Source organism: Musa acuminata, chromosome BXJ1-2, assembly GCF_036884655.1.
Source record: "Musa acuminata AAA Group cultivar baxijiao chromosome BXJ1-2, Cavendish_Baxijiao_AAA, whole genome shotgun sequence".
NCBI classification, from domain to species: domain Eukaryota; kingdom Viridiplantae; phylum Streptophyta; class Magnoliopsida; order Zingiberales; family Musaceae; genus Musa; species Musa acuminata.
Genome location: NC_088328.1, coordinates 26,874,349 through 26,897,359, shown reverse-complemented (window position 1 = coordinate 26,897,359; position 23,011 = coordinate 26,874,349). Strand labels below are relative to the sequence as shown.

General features: G+C 38.3%; 3 protein-coding genes across 6 annotated transcripts; 1 reads left to right on the top strand and 2 right to left on the bottom strand.

Moving 5' to 3' along the window:
• Positions 1–963: 963 nt before the first annotated feature.
• LOC135606189 (clp protease adapter protein ClpF, chloroplastic-like) lies at positions 964–6,642 on the bottom strand. Of its 4 annotated transcripts, none has more exons than XM_065097062.1 (10): positions 6,484–6,642; positions 5,421–5,819; positions 4,882–4,941; positions 4,718–4,809; positions 4,428–4,506; positions 4,207–4,300; positions 3,242–3,357; positions 2,843–2,888; positions 1,519–1,559; positions 964–1,436 (listed from the first exon to the last, which is right to left on the bottom strand). In XM_065097062.1, the coding sequence occupies exons 2-10, from the start codon at positions 5,751–5,753 to the stop codon at positions 1,281–1,283; spliced, it is 1,017 nt and encodes a 338-aa protein (XP_064953134.1). In that variant the 5' UTR covers positions 5,754–5,819; positions 6,484–6,642; the 3' UTR covers positions 964–1,280. The 4 variants fall into 4 exon arrangements, with proteins under 4 accessions (XP_064953134.1, XP_064953143.1, XP_064953151.1 ...); XM_065097071.1 differs by having other exon boundaries at positions 3,245–3,357; XM_065097079.1 differs by lacking the exon at positions 1,519–1,559 and having other exon boundaries at positions 1,293–1,436.
• Positions 6,643–7,764: 1,122 nt separating this feature from the next.
• Positions 7,765–13,379, bottom strand: LOC135606177 (isopentenyl phosphate kinase-like). Its single transcript, XM_065097040.1, has 12 exons — positions 13,205–13,379; positions 12,883–13,119; positions 12,049–12,146; positions 11,214–11,256; positions 9,941–10,002; positions 9,638–9,694; positions 9,212–9,247; positions 9,015–9,092; positions 8,745–8,811; positions 8,419–8,481; positions 8,134–8,237; positions 7,765–8,055 (listed from the first exon to the last, which is right to left on the bottom strand). The coding sequence occupies exons 1-12, from the start codon at positions 13,362–13,364 to the stop codon at positions 7,930–7,932; spliced, it is 1,131 nt and encodes a 376-aa protein (XP_064953112.1). The 5' UTR covers positions 13,365–13,379; the 3' UTR covers positions 7,765–7,929.
• A 1,471-nt stretch (positions 13,380–14,850) lies between these two features.
• On the top strand, positions 14,851–21,133 carry LOC135606170 (protein IMPAIRED IN BABA-INDUCED STERILITY 1-like). Its single transcript, XM_065097014.1, has 9 exons — positions 14,851–16,003; positions 16,711–16,995; positions 17,069–17,386; positions 17,794–18,021; positions 18,757–18,854; positions 19,031–19,142; positions 19,310–19,801; positions 19,890–20,022; positions 20,574–21,133. The coding sequence occupies exons 1-9, from the start codon at positions 15,659–15,661 to the stop codon at positions 20,591–20,593; spliced, it is 2,031 nt and encodes a 676-aa protein (XP_064953086.1). The 5' UTR covers positions 14,851–15,658; the 3' UTR covers positions 20,594–21,133.
• Positions 21,134–23,011: the final 1,878 nt, after the last annotated feature.

The window sequence follows — 23,011 nt, the reverse complement described above, 5'->3', positions numbered from 1 at the left end:
ATGCAGCGTTGTTGCCTGTGCCATGTTCTTATCGCGGCAGTAACTGTGTGCGGACGACAACTGTGTGGTGGAGAGGCCGGTGGTGGTGGCCGTCACTCCTCACATCCCCACTACAAACAAAAAGAAATAGCAGGAGAGGTAAAACGATGGAATGCGTGTGTGCGTGACGGAGAGGAATCGCCGGAAAGAGCAGCATGTCACGGTCATCAGAAGTCTGTGGAGCTTCTGCGATTAATGTTCATCGCAAGCTTAGTAGCGATCGACACATGAAGCAGCGCTTCTCTTTCTTCCATGAGCACATCCAGACTTCAACTCAGCTTTCAGATATACACAATAAAGAATGGTAAGATATGGTTATCAAATGGTTCCAATGGTCTATCAAATGTTAGAGAAATTATGTGAACTCGTATTACATCAATGCTAATATTGGAGTCACTCGATCTTTCTTGGACAACAAACTCCATCATGAATCCCTTTGGCGTCATGTTCTTCCACTTCTTCGTTGGCTGGTGTCAGAACTTGCAGGGATGGCAACAGAAGTGTCGATCAAGAATCATCTCCCAGGATATCATCATTTCATGAGCAGTAGTGAGGAGGATGCAACGAGAAGTTGCTCTGGCCACAATCATGATAAGGTTTGCAATGCTCTCGAGCAATGGAGGAAGTAATTTCGTCAGAGATGAGTTAAAATATTCGATTATTTTTATACCACTGCCTGTTCTGAATTAATTGATATTACTCTCAACAATGCATAATGGTTTGGGTGATACCCGTTGTTTGTTTCAGCATTCATGGTTGTCCCCATAGGATATGATGACTGTCACCAAGAACAAGTTGACATTATTATCTCCACAGTTCATTGTCTTCGCATGAACCTTCATTATAAACTAATAATTCCAAACCAGTACTAGAATTTATCTATAGATTAAAAAGAGAGAAAAAAAAAAGGTATGAAACACCAAGTGAAGTCATCAAGAGTCTGCAACAGCAACTTTGCAAACCAAATAGGAGTAATTTTTACTCTCTCTATTTTTCTGAGGGCACAAGGAATTCTTATGATTTCAATGCTTTTATTAGCACATATCTACACAACTCTCTGACTATCCATCCTTTCTTTTCCTTTTCCAAGCACAGCTTCTAGTATTGGTGGAAGGAGGAAGATGAAGCTGAACAACACTAGCCACATCAAAGTATTGGTCATGGATGAAGGTAGAATTTCACCATATAGCCAGATGATAACCTGTATGATAGGCTGCAACCCGACAACCCAGCAACATTGCTCAAAGATTGCCACCGGCATCCTCATCACTCGTGTCCACCGGAACTTCATGGCGCGGCTTATTGTATTTCTCACGGAGTTGCTTTATCGGGATGAAGTCACCTGCGGTGTCCATCCCATAGAACAGGAAGGAAGCATAAGGATGATCAAACCTGTCCTGCAAGTCAATAGTGCAAATATAAGTAAACCACAAGGCTAACAGGAATTTCATTGCTACTCACTAAGGTGCTTCCACTGACCATGTCTGGTTGTTCATTGGCTAAAAGATTCTCTTCTGCAACTGCAGCATTCATCCATAATGAATTTACAGTGAGAAGCCATTGGAAATAGTTATAGTGTAACAGTGACAAGAATATTAAGAACGCCTTAATCAAGATAATTGCAGTAGTGATGAAGTTTCTTCTCATAAAAAATGTCAGAAAAATTTACAAACCTTAGAAAAATTGTAAATTCTCCGGTGAGAAAAGTAACACATTTAGGTACTTTCAAGATTTTCTCCTCCATGATTGAAATACATGGATATATCCAGAAGAGAGACAATATACTAATTTGCTAGACAAACACCACTTTGTGAAAACTATAGAACAAACCATCTATCATCAACATAGTCCTCAATGCGTCCGCATGTGAAGGTGGAAAATCTCTCTCTCTCTCTCTCTCTCATGATCTTAGAAAAAACTGAAAGCTAATTCTGACATGTCCATAACATATAATGAAATTTGGCAAGAGCTCAGTACTTGACTACCATAGATTTGTTTGAAAGAATGGCTGCGCATAACAAGGACCAAACATGGTCATAGACAATCCACTTAAAGTAGGTTTCTTTTCATAAAAATGCGAAAAAAAATATCTTTCTTTACAAACCTTAGAAAAATTGAAAATTCTTGATGATAATTGAAACACATTTAGGTACTGTCAAGATTTTATCTTCCACAATTGAAGAATATATCAGTAGAAAATGGGCTCCCAGAAGAGAGAAATGACTAATTTGCTAGACATTCACCACTTTGTGAAGACTTATGGAACAAACTATCTATCATCAACATAGTCCTCAATGCAACCACATGTGAAAAAAACCTATTATGCTCACTTAGGAAAAGATGATGGAAAATCTCTTTCTCTCTCTCTCTCTCTCTCTCTCTCTCATGATCTTAGAAAAAACTGAAAGCTAATTGTGACTACATGTCCATAACATATAATGAAATCTGGCAAGAGCTCGGATCTTGAGTACCATAGATTTGTTTCGAAGAATGGCTGCACGTAACTTGGTCATAGACAATCCACTTATAGTAGCAAATTGATTGTTGAAGCAAAGGGTATAGGCTCATTAACTACAACTCCTGACCTTAGTCTTTTTGTCACAAGCTCTTAGTGCTTTCTTAAAAGACATAAAAAGCCAAGGATTGCTTTCTTACGCTCAAGCAATTTCTAACATGCACAAACCCGTCCAGTGAGTTTCAGAAGTTACAAGATGAACTGAACATAATAGCATGCCTGATAAAGAATGTTGGCTAGACTGGATCCACATAGGAGAATTTAAGAATTAAAGAAGGAAGCTTTTACCATATGCGACTAGAAGATTGGGATCTGCACGTACATCAACCAATACCTGAATAATGAAAAAAGCCACATCAAAAGGAATATCAAGAAATCAATGGTCTAAAATACATTAGAGCCACACTTCCAAAGACAAATTGATGTGCATCATCTGATTGCATTACCAAGATAGATTTATCCCTAGATGCCATCGTAGAATTTGACTCATGGGAAGACTTTGAAAGATACAAGTGATGAAACCAGTCATGAAAAAGGTAATCTTCAGGTACAAGTGATGTTATCTTGTATCCAGACAGTTAAGTGATAAGTTTGAATATCCAATGCGGAACTACTAGACTCCGCTTCATGCTTGAAACTGAAGATATTCCTAAGAATAATTAACAAGGTTTTCTCTTAAATATGTTCAACCTGATAAAATGGTTGATTTCGCCCTTGAAGCAACTTATCAACATGTGCAATCTCCATCCATGAACTTGATTCACAGCATACAGGATCCATGCCACAAATTACAGCTCGATAACCTGTGATGATTATGTTGAACAATAATCATTCAGGATATGGGAAAATGTAGTTCCTATTGAACTAGCAAGACATGAAGCAACTGTGATGTTATGGAACAAAGCACTTCAAACTACAATACCTGTGTTTAAAAATCATAATATTATCTGAAATAAGTCACTTGTGTGACATGCACCTATGCTATTGCCGAACATCATGCACAAACCAAACACATTTGTTCCATTTCTGACCTTATAGAGATCAAGCTCGCTAAGATGTTCTGCATCGTATGGTACATGGACATCATCTAAACTATGAAAAATCTCTACCAAACTACAGGTTGAATAGAAATTTCATTAGATAATGGATTAAGTCAAAATATAAATTCATATCACAGACATTGTTTGGTAGGAAGGGCATGAAATGCTAAAAGTTTTTTAATTAGGACTATTATCTAGAAGCAAAACCGAGAAACTGATGGTTGAATAAGTTTAGATCTTTCAGACCCTGTTGGCTGGTTGTAAAACTGGGAAACAAGTAGAGGACTTGGGATGATTCTCTTCATATGGTCAATGTTCAGACACAAAACATTGCTTCCCACGTAAAATTTCCTCGGAAAGAATCAACTCACTAGAAGCTTATCCATGATCAATCAAGTAATAAACTAGCTTCACCAGGAACAAGCTTCATAATGCTTGGTTTCACATGATTTTTGATGAAGGAGCCTTAAACTTTGCCAAAAAAATATGCACACTCATGTATTGAATCTCAGTATCCGAACCTTCCATAAAAAATACCAGAAACTTCAGAAAAGAAAACCATGTACATGTGCCATATAAAACAGAAAAGCTGGTGAGAGAACAGAAACTAACCAAACTTTTTATGTCGTACTCTCTGCCCAAGACGAAATGCATATTGGATGTTCTCATAAGCAAGAGCTTTTGCTGATGCAGCTAGAATCTCAGTCTGCATACAAGAGGCCACCAATAACAGAACACATGAGAATATGACAAGACATAGATAGTGAATGTGCTACATAAAGAAGAGAATCAAGAAATAGACATCAAGGAAGAAGCAGCAGGCTCCTTTGTACCTCAAGTTTGGATATTTCATCACGCAACTCAGCAGCAACAGCATAGTTTTCATCCTCTATAGCTTTCTGCATGTCAGCACTGAATGATAGAAACAAAATGGGTAAAAGGCAAGCCACTGCACCAGCTATGGTTAACAAAGAAAATATCTAAAATGGTGCAGCAGATAAAACTTTTTTACGTACAGAATCAAATAAGAGGTTCCTATTAAAATAATATATTTAGCTTGGATGTGCAAAAGAATGCATGATGATTGATATCAATCTTGATGGAAAAATCATAACAAACTCACCGGAGTCGTAATAGATTTATGGCCTTGTCCTGAGCTTCACTCTTTGTCGAACCCCTTTTAGCTTCCCGTTGCTTAATAATTTCTGCTTCAACCTACCAAGAGGAGTAGGACATCAGCATGTTATACCAGATTACTGTATTTAAAACCTCCATTTAGTTATCTACCTCATCAAGTTTGTTCCTTAACTGTTGAGCAGCTTCATATTGTTCCATGTTTAAAGCATACTGCAATGACAATAAACAGAAAAGAATCTCAGAGCATAGTTTTTAGACAAGTTGGTATAAAAATGAAGCAGATAAAGATGCATATGATTTGAAAACGAAATAGTTCAGGAAATGCAAGGTACAGTCCAAGTGACAAATAAATGTATAAAAAGGGTAACTAATGCATGAGCTCCCACCAATGAAGGGTCTAGAAAGGGTCAACATACGCAGTCTTACTCCACAAGCAGAAAGGCTATCTCCATGGCTTGAAACCTAGTCAACTAGATTGCAAAGAAGCAATTTTATGATAATGCTGAGGTTTGCCCTCTCAAATGACAAAGCAATGTATGTTTCATATTTCATTAGAGAAGAAAATATCTGTTAGTTTCATTAAATATAACAGACAACCCCACCTCTAATTAAACATCCAGATATGGCAAACTACTTCAAAATATGAAAGTGAGTGTACTGAAATAAGTATAGTAACAAGAAAATATTACCTGGATTCGAGTCTCCAAGTCCAACTGAAAAAAGAAAATCAAGATGTCCTCGTTCGCAGCCTCACTGCGCTCTATATTGACATCCATCTCTTTGCCATTGCTCCTGAATGGCCATGTAGCTCTAACCCGGGAACTCATTCTTCTTGTTCTACTCGAGCTGGTGGGGTGTAACCTCAGAAGTTCCTGGCGCCGTAGAGATGGCCCAATGATCACAGAGTTCATAGGGATCTTACAAAGAAGTCGTACATCACTGTTAACCATGGTAACAGCCCCACAACTCCCTCCATTTGCAGAGGCTGCCAAGCTGCTGCTTATGCAAACACCTGGCATCATTTGGGTGGCTTTTTAACCAGTGCTTGACAGAGTTCAACCACTTTTAAACTCTGCTCCTCAAGCAAGCTGCCATAATTTCAAGTTTTTTAAATCCATTTCAAAACAAAATGGCACAAGTTTACCTTTAAAAACCAAATTAAAATAAAACTTGATTTTCAGCTGAAGAACAAACTACTTATGTTGCTATTAAGAATGTAAATATGGCAACTCAAAATGACCACTACGGTACATTTAGACGCCATCAAAAACAGTATTCACCTTCTTAATTAGCCTTTACACTCAGAATGAGAATGAAGTACCAAATCCCAAAGAATGATACAGGAATACACCATTCGTCTATGTAACTTCTAATATTAACTGATAGGCGACGTTTACATTGATCATAAACTTGATCAGAACCCAAAGAAACTCAAGCAACATATCCCATAAACTTGATAAGAGACACAGTTAAAGCAATCCCCTTGAGCTCTCACCCAAAGCATATGGTATGAAAGAGGTAAAAACTCCTTTATTATTCAGATTAGCTTGTTCTGGCAGCTGGCAAATGTTTCGTCCAACGAAAAATTCAATCTTTATACCTTTATGTTTATAATCTCCTAATATGACCAAATGATTCGGGAAGAAAAACGAGTTAGAGAGAAAGAGAAACCAATAAATAGAACTTTAAACGTCAGGGCTTCTACCGACACCAAAAGCCATGAACAGTGTGAAATAGGACAAGTATACGCACCAGCTTGCGCAGTCAACAGCTAGAGAGAAGACGGACCGAGCTGGGCGACTTAATCCTTAGGAAGCAAGCAAGGCAGGGAAGAGACGATGATATGAAACCCTACTGATTGGGGATTTGGCGGAATCGAGCGACCACCTGAATTGGTTGATCCGGAGGATAACCATGCGGCAGGCATGAGATGGTATGGTGTTAGTCCACTACACAGAAATGTTTGTGGGAGCGATAAAGTCAATGTGTTGTGTGCGCACATGCATTATTACTACATCTGTGCTAGGCTTTATACAGAATGCAGTTTAATGCGAGGAAAAAAAGGATAATTGTGGAACCCTAATCACTTTGTTTTCCCTAATGAATTGCATACTACATTTTGCAAATTTCTTTAGCTTGTGGATTTTTTGTGCATTAACTTGTTTATTTGGGAATAAGATCACCATGTCGGATTAAAATTAAAAGGATAGACCTTCACATTAGGGTAATTTTATGTTTTGAGGTAGGTAGATTCAAATCATTTTAAAGGGGATAAGTTCGAATCATTTTTTTATTAACTAAAAATATGTATAATTATATATAAGTTTAAAATATTAATTATTAACGTTATCGATACGAGCACAACGGCACTCGAAGAATTATCCGTTTTAGATAGATCCGTTTTATTTTTTTACGATGAATATTAACATTTTGGATGAATCCATACGATTTTATTTTTTTACGATGAATATTAAAAGATGTATTTGAAGGTAAAAGATGACTCTGATACTTATAAAATCTTAATTTCTCTAAATATACTTATCAAAGCTCTAGTAGGGGAGCGTTGATGAATCAAGATCATAAAAATTATATCAAGAGCATGTCCGATAAAATCTATCTATTTGATACTTTAAGTCAACGAGAGTCAACGAGTGATCTCGGAGGAGGTGTAAGTGTTGAATCTACTGGAAGTTAATCCTAACTTATTAGTTAGGATATTTAATAATACGATAAGTGATCATGAGAATAAAAAAATGGTCATTATGCGTATCTCTCGATCATAAAATCGTCGAATCCAAAAATCATGAGATTTCAACTACGTCCATTGACTTTTCACTTTCTTTCCCTGATATATCACCCGCTTGGCGGACTGGGACCCACCTGACGTGTGAGTCAGAATGTCAACAGCTTGCTATGTATTATCTTCCCCTATCATTAGGTGAGAGCAATATTACGGAAGATGATCTTAAGATGCAACAATGTCATGGTATCCTTAGCCTCAAGAAAAAAATGCATTTAAAAATGGCCTCTGCATGCATAAAAGTTGTCTTTTTTATGATTGCAACAAAATTGTAATAAAGCTTTGCTGTATCCAAGAACTAGTGATCACAAAGCAAAGTGATATTGCACTACCGGGGATGAAAACAAAGGCGAAACTAGGGCACACCAAGGGGCTGATAGCAATCAAGATTACAGGTATCATACTTGGCCACCGGTGTTCTGAAAAATACTGTTCTTGGAGGAGCAGATGACAGTCCCAAGCCAATCATCTGGAGCATCACCAACTTCTCCCCTAAGAGCTCTTAAAGAGTGTGGTGTTCCAGCCTACAAACCCAAGGAGATGCTTAAGATTGGTCAGACACCAGCAATTTGAAGTTCCTTTTAGCACTGAATGATTATTACCTTGGTGATGTAGACGTTAATTCCTAGCTTTGCGATCGTTGCAGCTTCAGATATTTTGGTCTTCATCCCGCCGGTTGTATCATGGGCTGCCACTGTAATCTCAACTGCATGTAATAAGGAGTTGCTTTTGAGTTCAGAACTATCACACATGCTACATCTATTTACTTAAGGCAGCAGCAGAATATAATGATTGATTTCTCCATGTGTTGAGGTCCATGACACTGTCATACATTACACATTTCTTTCCTAGATAAATTATTTGTGCATTCAGCAGTCATCAAATACCTCCCATTTTCTCATGCTGTAGTTTGGGCTTGACAATCATCCAATTTTCATCCTCATCTACAGCTGTTATGAATATGTTAGCTCAGCAGGAATATCATACAACTGAAATTTATTTGAATTTATAGCAAGTGAAAGTAGGAAACTAGGGCTACCAGAATAATGAACTGAAAAAGAAAAGATTGTGTCAAAAACCTGGATTTTTCAAGAAACAATTAACTCCATGCCTTTCGACTTACAGCCCCACGGTTTGCGTTATCATTCTCTTTTTCAAACTTGTCCTTAGTTATAGTTAACCAAAATATCACATGCAATAAATGAATGCTTACCGATTTTTCTGAGAAGAATGGCATGTGGGTCTGTTGGTGGCCGATCATAAACTCCTAGAACATCTGTCTTCATGTTAAATAGTAGGAAAGCAAGTCACAATAGTTTGAAATTTAAACCCTACAAGAGTGCTTAAGAGCAACACTTATAACAAGCATCTGGGCTAAAAAAACACATTGCAGGTGTTGCAGTATTTAAAGAAAGAACTTTTGAAATACTTTAGCTTAGTAAACAATACACAAACTTTTCAAAATAGATGCATTTGTGGATACAAGAAACACAACATAGTTGGGCATTAGTAGCTGTGAAAGATGACGTATGATCACATCCCCACTCAATATGGTGCAATCCTGATCAATTTAGCCCCATAGTCAGTACCAGATCAAAAAATGTGCAAAATAATAGCTTTTCACTGATAAGGATACAAAATTTGAAGTTCAAGAAAACTTAAAGTTACTGTTGAACCAACCTGTAAGTCATCCACTACAGCATCTCCATGTAAAACCTGCAAGAGATGACGTCTTATGCCACTAGCCTGGTGCTGTTAAATTCTTTAATTTATAGTGCGAATGAATATAAAGAAAATGAGAGAATAAATTAATTTGTACCCTCTATCAAGCTACTATGCATTTCTTACCACTTAAGGAACTACTAATTAAAGATTTAATTACTGTATGCATGCAGCTTGCAGAAATAACTCCCTCATCTCCCTTATCTTTTGTAATACCAATCACTTTGAATATGCTAATTACTTAATATGACCATTTCTGTCTCCTACAACAAGCAAAGTGTTCTATTCTTTCCTTAAAGACAAACTTATGTTTCCCCTCTTGTTTCAGATTCCAGATCCAAACTATAGAAGTACCGCAACAGAGATTGAATGTTTACGACTTACAGGGACAAAACCAGAATGGAGTGCGCTGATGACATGAGAAACATCAGCTGATGCGACCTGAAAAAAGCCACAGCTTTAGTTAGCTGTGAACCTTGTATGCAACTTGTAATTAAGCTCCCTTTATAACAAAAAATCTCAAAAAAGAGTATTAATGAGAGCAATAGAGACGGATAGTGATTACCTTAGAGAGAAATGATAATATTTATATAAGAATAGCAAAATGAGTTTGTCCTGTGCATATTGTTATCTGAACCCTTAAAACTAAAATATAAATTGCATAACCACCGGGTTTAAGAGTCTAACATTTCTTCCATGAGTTGACCATCCACAAGCAAATGGTGACATTCCAACAGATGGTATCCCTTCTGCAAGGAGATCAATGTATCATCAGGATTTGTCATCTATGTAATTCCTGCATAAGAATTCAAAAGTCACGCAAGAAATGTAACTAACTTACGTTTTGTAAAAAATAAAAAAAATCATCTAGAAAATCTATATTTGGGATCTCTGGCCATGTAAATAGAATCATTTGCACTGACCTGCAAATGAATTCATACTCTCCTAAGCAAAGGCTAAGGTTCATAGTATGCTGAGATGTGATCCGTGAGACATGGATGATTAACGTTGCTCAATGTAACCATAATTGGTACATGTCATACAGATAATCTTAGCATATTTCACAAATGTGTTGAATGCTACATCAAGGTAACCATATTTTACGTAATTAGTAAAAGATAATATATTTCAATAAGCATAAGGAAACTTTGTGGATACTTTCTAGAACACTGTTGTTCTTGAATGTGAATTTTTTGATCATGGATGAGATGTATATATAATTGTTTTGTGTTGTTTGCATGGAGTATCAGTTCCTGAAAGTATGTAATAATTATTATAATTTCATCTGTCATAAGTTCTTGTTATACTCGTACACTCTTTTGAGAATTATGTAACCAAAAAAACATTATTTTATGACAGATAAGTTTGAAATGCTAGTTAAATATTTTATTATTCATCAATATATAACTAAGATCCTAACACTTTATATAACAAGTTTTGTCACATATAATATTACATTTATTGCTTCATCATTGAATCTACACTATATTAAATTCTATTTTTCAAGAATTGACATATTGGTGCACCTTCATCATGCCATATTTGCATCTGCGTCCAAATCGATGACTCAGGTCGTAGTATAATCCTAACTGTATAGTCCCAATCTCCTATCAAGTATCAACCACTCGTGCTTCATAGGATGTGAAGTGGTGTGCACAACAAGATTCTTTATTTAAAAACATATGGCGTAAACATTTCGACTTTGGCATAAGACTGAATTAATTAGCAAACAGAGTGATGATTGATGATACTGTTTTATGGTTACTGAGTTGGCATCCAGGCAGAAGCATCCGGCAAATGGTAGATACTGGCAGGAGAAGGAGATAAAGACCAATGATGCAGGAGCAATATAAAAGTTGAAAATGTCAAGATGGATAAAACATTTATATACCAACTAAACATCAAACCAATAATGGTAGAGGCCTCACGTGATACTTAACCTTCAGAACAAAATGCATACCTCTGGCAAGAGCTCTCACAATTTCCAGGTTAAGTGATGTCACCTGAATTACAGAAACAGTGAAAATAATATCAAGTTATGAAGGCATAACAAAAATATGCAACAATGATGTATAAGGTGTAACCAAAGAATATCTGAGAAACACATGGTTGACTTAAAGATGTAACAAGAGGCTCTCAACAAGTCAAAATTCAATAGAAGAAAGCACCTGTCATGTATTACAACAACAAAGTTCTACGATCAGTTGCATCAGCTTTTGAGAGTTGAAGTTTAACATATGTAAATCTATAAGGTTTTTTTATCAATGCTAGACAAAACATTTCTCATTTCTAAAAGGGATAACACAAAAGAAAGCTGGAAGAAGAAAGTTGACTTCTGGTCCAAGGAGTTCTCCACATGCAGCCTATCACCTCAAGGTTTTTATATAATCGACATCCATATTTGATGCAAAACTTCTAGGATGACACGATAATGGGTTTCAATGGACAAAGTATGTCACGTTATATTTCTTCAAATAAACAGCAATGTTTGACATCAAAGCATCTCCCTCAAATGTATATGTTCTATACCAACCAGGAGAAGAGTCAATGACCGATGGATAAGAACATCATGACTTTCTTCAGGTTATTGAAGATTCAAAATAATTCCAGATCAAAGCAAGATTCATTATTTGGAAAACCACTAAGAATAGGCAATCAAGACCACTGTGCAATTTTAGAAAATGATAAACAAAACTAAAGACATTAAATGTACATTCACGGTCTAGATAGAAACGTTCATGTAGCAGGTCTCAGTTTACTTAACAAAGAATGTTAATTCAGTGGATCTATCTTACTGAGATTCGAGTAGCCACAAAACCAGCCTTGACGAGAGGAAGATTCAATCCTCCTTTATGTACTCCAGATGAACTTGCTTGAAAATGTCCAAAAGACCCTAAGAAAGAGAAAAAAAGTTAAATAATCCACACAAAGAATCAATCTTGGAAAACACAGGTAAAAAATATTTGAAGTACTATCTTAGCACCAGCTATATATACATTGACAAAACAGTATTAAAACTAGTTTTACTCCTGTCCATGGAAAGCTACCCATTTCACTTAATGCTTCTGGTGGATCTTTTTATGCAAAATAAATGAATTTTCTGGGTAACAATTATAGTCTTGATCCATTATTTTTGAAAATCAAGTCCATTTCACAGAACAAACTCTAAAGATATTCAGGGTATGTGGGAACAGAAATTATGAAAAGGGAGATATATTTGGTGATCCTACCAGCCTAGGTCACTCAAAATAATTGCCACTACATCAAGGAACAGGGAGTATAAATAATATTTTCTTGCTCTACAAAGCTTCACCAAGTTGACATTAATCTTTAAAAGCAAATAGCAGGTAATGACTAAACCAGATAGTTAAAAGAAGTTATCTTCATTGTGAGAAAGAAAATATGTCATGCAGAAAAAGATTACTCTACTTCTGAAACACTCTAGCAACAGTCAAACACTTCTCTGGCAACAACAGGCTTAAAATTTCCGATCAGTATGAAGAGAAATTGAAACCCCTTGCCAGCAAGTTGCTGTTCGGGCTTTTGGCATTCATAACCGAACTGTTCTTGAAGAATAAAAGATCAAGAAAGAAGAAACAAAGCTAAGAAATTTGACCATCCTAGCCAACCTGCTCCATGAACAACAATAAAGTTGCTATCCAAATCCAAGCTCCGACAATTTCTGAACTCTTCGGGCGCAGAAATGAGGGGTTTCCCGAGCCGTTTGCTCCAGTCCATGGAAACAACATTTCCTGAAGAGGAGTTTGCAGATTTGTTCATTGCTTCCCTCAGCTGCACACACACTGACTCCAAGATTTCCTCATTTATGCTCTCCAACTCATTCTTGCAAGTGATCGCAGCCCCACCTTCAAAGAAAAAGAAAAATGGAAGAAGGCTCATATCTGAATCCTCAACAAGAAGCAGATAAAGAATCAAAGGAGCGACCTTTACCCAGTTTTACGATGCATCGAAGAAGGGGCTTGTGGCCTCCTGGGATTCGATCGGAAGGAGAGGCCGCAGGTTTGTCCTTCTGCTCTTCGTCTCCCATCCCCTTCCTACGGTCGCGGAGATCTCGGAGAAGCCGTGTCTTTAGATCGTAAAGTGGGTTCATCAACCACCGTTCATTCCATCCTCTCTTGTCATCTCAATCGTCCATTTGATTCGATCAAATTATGCTCTTTATCATTTACGTGTCTGTTCAACAACATGGACGGCCGCGATGTCGGAGGAATTCTAATGGACGGTCGCGATGGGTCTTTTTTTACCATCATGCGGTGAGGCGCACAGAGTTCACGTTTGGGCAGCGACTCCTTTCCGGTGTCTTTGCAATATGGCTGGTGACTGAGATTTGATGATCCCCGACTTTGTAGAATGGATGACAGGTTCTCCCATAGTTCTTCTGACTTGTAATGCAGAAGTTATCAGATCGAAAATTCTAAAGGAAAGGAGAAAAATAATTGGGGAAATAATCTACCAATTTGGTATTAAGCAGCAGCAAAGATATCTGGTGCAAAATGCAGGAAAGCATGTTGAAAGAGAGAAACAGCAGTTGAGAACATGATGAGTGCCAGAGCTGCTGCAAGCAGCATCCCACCAAACACTCTTAATAGTACTACTAGTTGTCAGATTTCTCTTGATAGAGCAGATTTAAGAGAGAATGTTGAACAGGCAGTGGCAGTTCAGCTGAGACAAGAACATGATGATGCCTAGCTTTCCAGATTTGGTCTAAAGTAATTGACACCATGGACTGCTTTTATCCTTCACCATACTTGATATCATGATTGAAGTGGGCAGTGGGTTCAAAAGCTTGATAAGATAATATCTGGGAGTTTTGCAACATGTAACTAAATCTATTAGTGATGACATGTAACTGAAGAGATCTTGGATTGTTTGTGCCATCAGAATCCAGGAATTGGTAGGATGTATAGAGGATCTTTTCATTTCAAGAAAATTCAAGTATTAAAGTTGACCGAACCAAATTTTACTACAAACATTTGCTCTTAAATCTCATCACTACTTGAATTCATCACATGACAGGAGCCTCTGCACAAAACTCTAGTGATCTGTTCCTGCCCAGAGCACATTTAAAGTATCTGACCACTGGTTGTTTGCAACATGGTCAGTGCTGCATCAATATACTCAAGTGGTCATTGTAGATTCAAGCAAAAAGCTTCCGAGTGCAGGAAGACTCCCTTGCTTTCCTGCAACACATCGATCTAGGAAAGGAAGAAAGCTGTTGTTCTTGTTTATTACATATTTTTACCACTTGGCATCTTTCTTTAAGGACTGAACATGTTGGTGAAAGTGCAATCAAAATAAGGAGAGAGACTGATAAGCTAGGCGTGGGAAGCAATTTTAAGGTGGTATCCTTTGATTCTTGGTGAAGAATCTTTTATTTACATTGGACAATCTATATGAATTAGTCTTGTCTACATTCTATGATGCTGAGAGAAGTACTACCACCTGCCTAAAAAGACAAAAAAGATGTAAGGAGCAAAAATGTTAGTGTGATGAAAAGTTGAGCCAACAAGGGAGGGTATAAAGTCTACGAATCTTCAAAATTCATTCTGTATATACTCTTTGGGTGAGCAATGATGTGGAGTATTTTATGTGATGGGTAATGGAGATTGAAATCCAATGTAAGAACCCACACGGCTAGAGCAACATCTCCCCACCAAAGCAATGCCTCTCGACTCTCAACCCACCCACAGGATCTTGCGGCAGGTGTGTTTTTGGTCAGTGGCCAAGGTTGGGACTAACCAACACTTGCTTCTCTGTTCTTGTTAGTCCTACACCACCAAGAACTTTCTATTTGATTGGTCCTTTCTTGGCGTGTCCAACTTCACTGTCGGCAGACGAAGCAACACAAATCCAAGATCATCAGATGTTTCCGTGTTCATGTCAACCAAAGTTGCCTCCTTTATGTCATATGAGATGCGAGAAAGCTCCAAGACGCTCGAGGGACGATTCATCAGCTCTTCCCGCGTTAACCTCGGAATGAGTTGTTTGGGCGAGACAGCGTTAAACCTTCAATCATACCAACAAAGCAACAGCAAAGAGGACGACAAGAGGGAAAGACCCTATTTTTGAAGTGAAGAAGCTCGAAAAGATCCGACCTTTCTATCTTTGGGCGGCTTCCACCCGTGCTGGATCCCCTGTCCCTCCTATTCTTGCTCTGTTGCCTGCGTGATCTTTCCCAACTAATCTGGCCAGAGGTGGAAGGCGATGCAGAACGCAATTATCACACGGTGGAGGAGAAAGAGAACAGAGTTAAATGTCTCATTATTCTACGTTCAGAGGGATTGTAGCCCGTCCGGCATCTTCTTCTCCTCCTTTCTTTCTTCGTTCCCATCACATTGGTGCCCAGAGATTGCCGTGCTGGTGACCGGCAAGCTATAGGCCGTGATGGGTTGCGTCGCGTCGAAAGTCCCTGTCACGCCCGCGGCAGACTCCTCGGGCGTCTCGGGGAGCCTTGAGACGTCCAGGGACCTTCTGCCGGCCTCGTCGTCGCTGTGGAACGAACCTCAGGTCGATAACGATGAGTTCGGGGACCAAAGCGAATCGGAGAAATCTGCGAATGTTGAGTCGGCCGGCGACAGTTCGGAGAACTTTCAGTTGCGGAATATGAATCGGTGCACCGAGGGAGAGCAGGTTGCTGCAGGATGGCCGTCATGGCTGAGCAGTGTCGCCAGAGAAGCCATTCAGGGATGGGTGCCCCTCAAAGCTGACTCCTTTGAGAAATTAGGGAAGGTATTACCAAGATTTCATGGTTTTTTTTCTCGTTATGTTATTTTCTTTTCTTTCTCTCTTGAGAATTGTTGCTATCTATTGCTTCAACCAATTGAAGTTATCATCTCAGATTAGAAAGAAAATTGAAGAGCAAAATAAACACATTTCGAGTTCGTCGAATCTATGTATAGTTTCTTTCTTTCCCCCTTTTTTTGTGTGTTTCTTTGAAGAAATTATGTGCCGTTTAGTCGATGGATTTCTTTCTGTTCTGTTATCTTTTCTGCAGAAAACAGTTCTTCTTAAGATGGAGTTTTAATGATCTTCTATCCTGTTGTTCTTTTAGCCTCCAAGATTAAGGGTCATAGTTGATGGGAAAAAGAACTTTGCATCTTGGATTTCCCCACATATTGCTTTGTTTAAATGAGGGCAAGAAAGGCTTGAGCAATGAGAAAACTAATTCATGCATGTTTTGGAATCTGCCATATGCTAGCAAATATGGCCTATGATATCCTATAATTCATGAAAATGAATCAGTCCAAAAATGATGAGACATTCTACCAATTGGCTTGTCAGCTTACGCTATGTCCGGAGCTTCGTGATCTTTTTTTACTGCTGGTTGCTGCTGGAGAACTACATTTGTTGATCTTCTGCATGAACACTGTTTCTTTTTCTGTTTCTTTATTTGGTTATTATCTGATTTATCTTACTCCATTTCAAATGCATGTAAGATCGGGCAAGGTACCTATAGCAGTGTGTTTAGAGCTCGCGAGATTGATACGGGGAGGATTGTTGCTCTGAAGAAGGTGCACTTTGACAATTTTGAGCCTGAGAGTGTTAGATTTATGGCAAGGGAGATACAGATCCTCCGCAAGCTTGATCATCCAAATATCATGAAGCTGGAGGGTATAATTACTTCACGGTTATCATGTAGTATATACCTTGTTTTCGAATATATGGAGCATGATCTTGCAGGGCTATCATCTTCTCCAGACATCAACTTTAGTGAACAACAGGTTATTCATGTTCCTTCCAAACTATTACAGATTCTCAGTGAAGCAGGCACTTGACTTTGCTTTCATGTTACAGATCAAATGCTATATGAAACAGTTACTATCTGGGATTGAACAGTGTCATTCACGCGGTATCATTCATCGTGACATCAAATGTGCAAACCTTTTAGTTAACAATGAAGGCATTCTGAAGGTTGCTGATTTCGGTTTGGCGAACATCTTGAATCCCGGGGAAAAACAACCACTAACAAGCCGAGTTGTGACGTTATGGTATCGTCCACCTGAGCTTCTCCTAGGATCAACGGATTATGATGCCTCTGTGGATTTGTGGAGCGTCGGATGTGTATTTGCAGAACTCTTTCTTGGGATGCCTATCTTACAAGGAAGAACAGAGGTAATCAGTCTGATCCTGCATTGTTCATATTTGTCTGTGAAGTCCTGCAGTTATATGCTGATGCTCATGGAAACAAGAAATGGGATTTAGCCACACATGAATTGTTGCACGAAGAACAACTAATGCCAAAAGGCAGTACATGAATTTGACGATCTCACTCTATTGTGGAGATATGATATGACAAATATAGAAAAAGATTAGTGCCCAAGCATGGTTAGTTTTCCAAATTCCAAGTCACATGTAGTTAGCAAAGCCGTCTTAGAATTCCATCATCCTTCAATCAATACAGCATATACATATCGTTTGAAGAAGACATGCTAAATGTTATTTTTGTTGAAAATTCTCCTATATAAAGGTAATGCAATATTATTTGCTTGATGTCCTAATTGTTTTTTGTTTATCTTCAGGTTGAACAAATGCATAAAATCTTTAAGCTCTGTGGCTCTCCACCAGAAGACTATTGGAAGAAATCCAAGACGCCCCATGCAACGGTTTTTAAACCTCAACATCCTTATGAGAGTTGCCTCCAAACGACATATAACTTTTTACCAGAAAGTGCATTGAAATTGTTAGGAACATTTTTGTCAATCGAACCTGATAAACGTGGCACAGCTTCTACTGCTCTTACTTCTGAGGTAATACTTGTACAAAATTTAGTCTCCAATGAGTCTCTTTCTTAAAAATTATCTTCTCATTGTTCCACATTGTGCAAGACTGATATTGCTATGAAGATAATTTTACATGTTGAGAGATACTCTGCATTGCAGCTGTGTAGACTTGTTTACATGACTCCTTCGCCATACTTGCATCAGTCCTTTTCTAACAAAATTCTGGTGTTCATTGTGATAAAATGATCAATAGGTTTACCATTTTTCCCGAAAAGCTTATGCTCTTTGAAAAGGTTGGTTTATTTCTACATTTCTTGCTGGACATGGAAAAGGGAAGACTATATATATTGTAGGCAGCTGGAAGGACCACACTTTCACATTGCTTTGTGACTTCCATATGATAGAAAGTCTGTCAGAAAATTTGCTTATACACTATTAATTTATTTTTGTAATCCTCTAGAATAATTTAACTAGGGACAACCAAGCTCAGAATCATTTCCCTGCCAACATCAAGATCATGTTTACAGACCTTGTTGCATGTGCATGGCAGGTTCCCGAGTTACAGATCAAATTTCAGTAGAATTTGGCTTGTGAGTTGTCTAATGCATCCTATGTAATTCTATGCAACATTGATATCATGGCTGCTTACTTTTTATAGTTTCATCTGTCCTTTTGATTTTTTTTTTTTTGGTGTTAAGGACACTCTTCCTCCAAAACATGTCAGGCTTCACAATCTAATTTTTTTTCGGTATGCTTGTTCAGTATTTTAGGGCAAAGCCTTATGCAAGCGATCCATCTAGCTTGCCCAAGTACCAACCAAACAAAGAAATTGATGCAAAGTTCCGTGAGGAGTCTCGCAGGTGAGCTGAAAATTACTTGAGAAAAATATGATATGGTCCCTATTTCATATGATATATAGAAGGATCTGATTATTCTGTATGATATGAATGTACTGTTGCTTTCTTTCTTCTACAGAAAGATCAAATTGCAGCTTACTTCTTGAACTTCTAATCGATTTACTGCATTATTATTTCAGGAGGGGTGTCAATGGCAGATTACGTGTTGCAGAGGCAACAGGAAAACCTTCAAGAGCAAATAAGCCTTCACATGAATCAAACAATCTAGCAAAAATAGCATCTCAAGGAGAGGTCTCTCTCTCTCTCTCTCTCTCTCTCTCTCTCTAATGTACATGTGCACACATGCAAATTAGTCGATAGAGAAATTTTAAAAGTCAGTCCTTGAGATTATTGAACATAATCTTTGAATAAGTCTGGTAGTGTTTTAGCATCATCATTGAATGGCAAGTTTCTGGCAGGGTTTGAAAATTGCTCAAGGAACCAACAGAAGTGGCCCAAAACGAGATATTTCAGGAGTAAACGGTCAGCAACAGATACCAACTGCTAGATCCAGGGATGAGCATCAACAAGTGAAGCCAATCTCTCAAGGAGACACTTACTCAGGTCCCTTGATTGTCTCTGCTTGCACCGGCTTTGCATGTACAAAGAAACCGAAAGACGACCATCCACACATCAAACCACAGGCTAAAACCAGATCCAGACAGGACAAATTGGGGAAGTTGGATCCATCAAATAATTCACAGGTGAAGAGTGCTTTCAAGTTTAATGGAGAAGAGAATGGATATCTTGGATATGCTCCCCATTCTAATTCGAAAGGCCACAAGCCCTATGAGTCAACAAAGGATGCAATGCTGAAGCAATGGTTACATCCAGAACTTCAAGACTCAATGCATTCTTTTGCTGCCTATCATCCTCGTGATGCAGTGGTACTATCTAAGAATCAGGGCCTGGTACTGATGCAGCTACTCCAACATTTTTCGCTTTCTTCCACACCAATAGCTTAGCTAGTCATTTACCATTTGGTCTGAAAATTTTCAGGGTTATAGAGATCGAGCAGAAAAGGTGGATTTCTCGGGGCCTGTACTTCTCCAATCAGAAAAGGTTGATGAATTTCTGGAGAAACATGAACAGCATGTCCGCAAAGCTATGAGAAAATCATGGTTCCAAAGAGGTAAAAATAGCACATCTTCTTATGTTCACTTTGCACTGATTATTGTGATACTCATTTCCTATTTCCACACAAATTTCAAGATCATGCACGACAAGTTGAAATCATCTCACCATTTTTTTTCATGGCTTTCGCCAGCAGTGTATTTCTAAAATTCACTAATTAGTTTCAGCTGTTTAGCCGTTTACTTGATTTCAGCTAATTTAACTTAAAGAATGTCTTTTATTATTATTATTATTACTTTTATAATTGAACCTTCTTGTTGTTATGCTCACCACCATCACCATGGCCAAGCTAGTTTATGTGCCTTTTCTAGCTGACATCAACATTAGTCACCAGAGCTCTAACATCAAAACCTTATGCTATCTTATTCGACTGGATAAAGCATTGTTGCTTATGAGATGCTGTTAAACTCTTCAATCTCCATGTCAATGTGATCAGATTATTCTCCCTTTTTCTTTTCTTTTCTTTTTTTTTTTGAATGCTTCTTTTATCAAATACTACAGTATAGTCTATATGGGGAAAATTCTGAGTCTTGTTTTATGTTTTAGCAGGGCAAAAACAGGGACTCTAGAAAGACATGGAGGTGCTACTTTCTACTGGCAGAAGTAGGTGGCCTCAACATAGACAGAGATCGATTTGGAGCATTAACAGTCAGATGCAAGTTGTGCTTGTAATTGGTGAACTCAGTGCTTGAAATTCCGACGAATTGATACTGCAGGGCTTTTCCATTTTGAGACATATAGTGAGCACCAAAGTTTGTGATTTGGAGTCTTCTTCTTTTGAATTTGTACTCAAATACCGTTTGTGGAAATCCCATTCTAGGGATTAACACTAAGCATTTCTCTTAAATGTGGCTATCTTTTTGGTGCTGCAAAAGCCTGGATGCAGGTGAAGATTGTATAAGACAACATATATAAAGTTCCAAACTTCAAAGTTCTCTTGCTGAAAAAATGGATACTTTTTTCCCAATTTTGATGCAGTATCTACCAAAACTAACCAAAAATTATGAAATGATATCATAGATGTAGCACCAACAATCATAAAGTATTGGTTTATAGATTCAGATTACAATTTGCATCAGCAAGGACAGTCCACAGTAGTATGAAGCTCAAACAAATGAACCAAAAAAATGAGTGGCAGATGGTTTCGCAGACAAATGTAAGAGAGGAGAACTCTGACCTGCAAAAACTGCAATTTCATTTCTGATGCAGCTCCAATATTCATCAACCAGATGCAATTGGTGCTTGTGAAAGGAAGCACAGACAATTTACTCCAACTTCAATTATTTTTCTTCGCAATTCTCTTGCTCAGATCAGTCTGGACATGATTAATTTTGTGCAGCAATCATATAAGGCTTCTAAACTTCTTTTGAGGAAGGACACCTCCTTTAATTTAGAAGGCATCAGAAAAGAGAGAGAGGTCTTTCTGTAGTGGAAGACTTTTGTCGATTGCAAGAGTCCATGGAGGGCCTGTACCTCTTCACCATCTTCTCCCTTCTTTTCCTTCATTTGACCGTATTACACTGCCTCACATGGCCTCACCAAACTCCATGTGGAAATCAATGGCTTTCAGCATCTGCCAGATGATCTTAAACTGGGACATGCAGTAACACAAGTACAAGTTGAGATTGCTACGAGTCCTCAGTTGATTGAACACCATATCTTCTTCTGTTCTTGTGTGTTAAATTAATGTTCCCAAGTGCAAGACAAAGATGCCCATCTCCTGTCATATGATGTCCTTGTTGATCTGGAATCTTCATGGCTTCAAGGGCAGGTCCAAGCAGCAGCCGAAGCACAATTCCATGTGATGCAGCGCAAGTGGGTAATTAACTCGACATGGACAAAACAACCATCTCCTGTTCAAGCGGACAACCAGGTTTCAGCTAAAGCAATAGTTCAGGGGAATAGCAACTGGAGTTTGTTCAATGCATCCATCGTGGATCGAAGAGTAAAGCTCTGATTGAGTAGAACGATGTTGGAGTGTGAGAGAAGAGTCTTCCTCTTGCTTGAGGTGGTAAAACTCCCACATAAAGCAAAAAAGCTTATGGAACAAACTATTCCATCGTTGAAAACTGGATGTGTTCGTGTCAGAAGAGGAGATAGTTTCTGCATCGGACATGGAGAACAGCTAAAGCTTTTACTAGAATTCAGCATGCCTGACTTGCGTGGAACAATTTAACACTGGCTGTTGTTGAAATATCAAAGGTTTAGTGTTGTCTGCTACTCTGAAGTCCAAAGCCAATTCCAACCCAAAATGAATACAATGAAAGAGACAGAACAGCCTTTCCCTGTCAGGCCAAACTCTGCAATCTAACTCTGTTTTGGGTGATTGATTCACTTGTTGGGAGTTGAGGTGCAAGCCTTCAATGTGGTGTTCTTGCAACTGCCATCAGTAAATTATCACAAAGACATTCTTGATCAGTACCATCCCCCATTCTATATATTTGCAGGGCAGTAACTTCATCATGTTATCATGCTTTACTACTACCTTAGATTACCATGCAGAAGCAAGCATATGTTGATGTTTCTCTTGGTTCAACCGAAGACAATTAAACCTTAGCTATGGTGTTTGACTGATCGCTGAGATGTATACTGCAAGAATATACGTCATACGGTAAGTAAGAGAGAGAGGTGTCAAAAAGTAGTAATCTGCCTATACAATGTAAGACACAGTGCATGAGATTTCTGCCTTCAGAAGTGGGCTCGATAATGCATGGTTGGAGGGTGGCATGTGAAGCTAGCTGTGGTCAGAACGAAGCAAGTGGGAGTCTGCAGCTTTAGTAAACTCATGCTGCAATTTGTAATTTGTCTTGCATTGCAGTGCAAACAAACAGCTCCGTTGAGTCTATCGGTCACGCAATGACTAGGATACGGAAGAATTCTATGTGGAGAGAGTAGGATATGATGCATGCAGTCAGTGATTGGTTAGGCAAGCAAATCCAAGCTGGGCAAACCCCCCTGTCATCGTCCCCAGAACAATCATATCATTA

What these genes read in the sequence shown, in the direction of transcription:
- LOC135606189 (XM_065097062.1), bottom strand. Translation starts at nt 5,753, where the DNA reads ATGATGCCAGGTGTTTGCATAAGCAGCAGCTTGGCAGCCTCTGCAAAT. An exon ending in AGTACGACATAAAAAGTTTG is followed by an intron (nt 3,358 to 4,206) that starts GTTAGTTTCTGT and finishes TAATCATCACAG; the next exon opens with GTTATCGAGCTGTAATTTGT. An exon ending in ATCAACCATTTTATCAGGTT is followed by an intron (nt 2,889 to 3,241) that starts GAACATATTTAA and finishes TTCATTATTCAG; the next exon opens with GTATTGGTTGATGTACGTGC.
- LOC135606177 (XM_065097040.1), bottom strand. Translation starts at nt 13,364, where the DNA reads ATGAACCCACTTTACGATCTAAAGACACGGCTTCTCCGAGATCTCCGC. An exon ending in TCGATGCATCGTAAAACTGG is followed by an intron (nt 13,120 to 13,204) that starts GTAAAGGTCGCT and finishes TTTTCTTTGAAG; the next exon opens with GTGGGGCTGCGATCACTTGC. An exon ending in CTGTAGTGGATGACTTACAG is followed by an intron (nt 9,093 to 9,211) that starts GTTGGTTCAACA and finishes TAAATTGATCAG; the next exon opens with GATTGCACCATATTGAGTGG.
- LOC135606170 (XM_065097014.1), top strand. Translation starts at nt 15,659, where the DNA reads ATGGGTTGCGTCGCGTCGAAAGTCCCTGTCACGCCCGCGGCAGACTCC. An exon ending in CCTTTGAGAAATTAGGGAAG is followed by an intron (nt 16,004 to 16,710) that starts GTATTACCAAGA and finishes AATGCATGTAAG; the next exon opens with ATCGGGCAAGGTACCTATAG. An exon ending in TTCCGTGAGGAGTCTCGCAG is followed by an intron (nt 18,855 to 19,030) that starts GTGAGCTGAAAA and finishes TTATTATTTCAG; the next exon opens with GAGGGGTGTCAATGGCAGAT.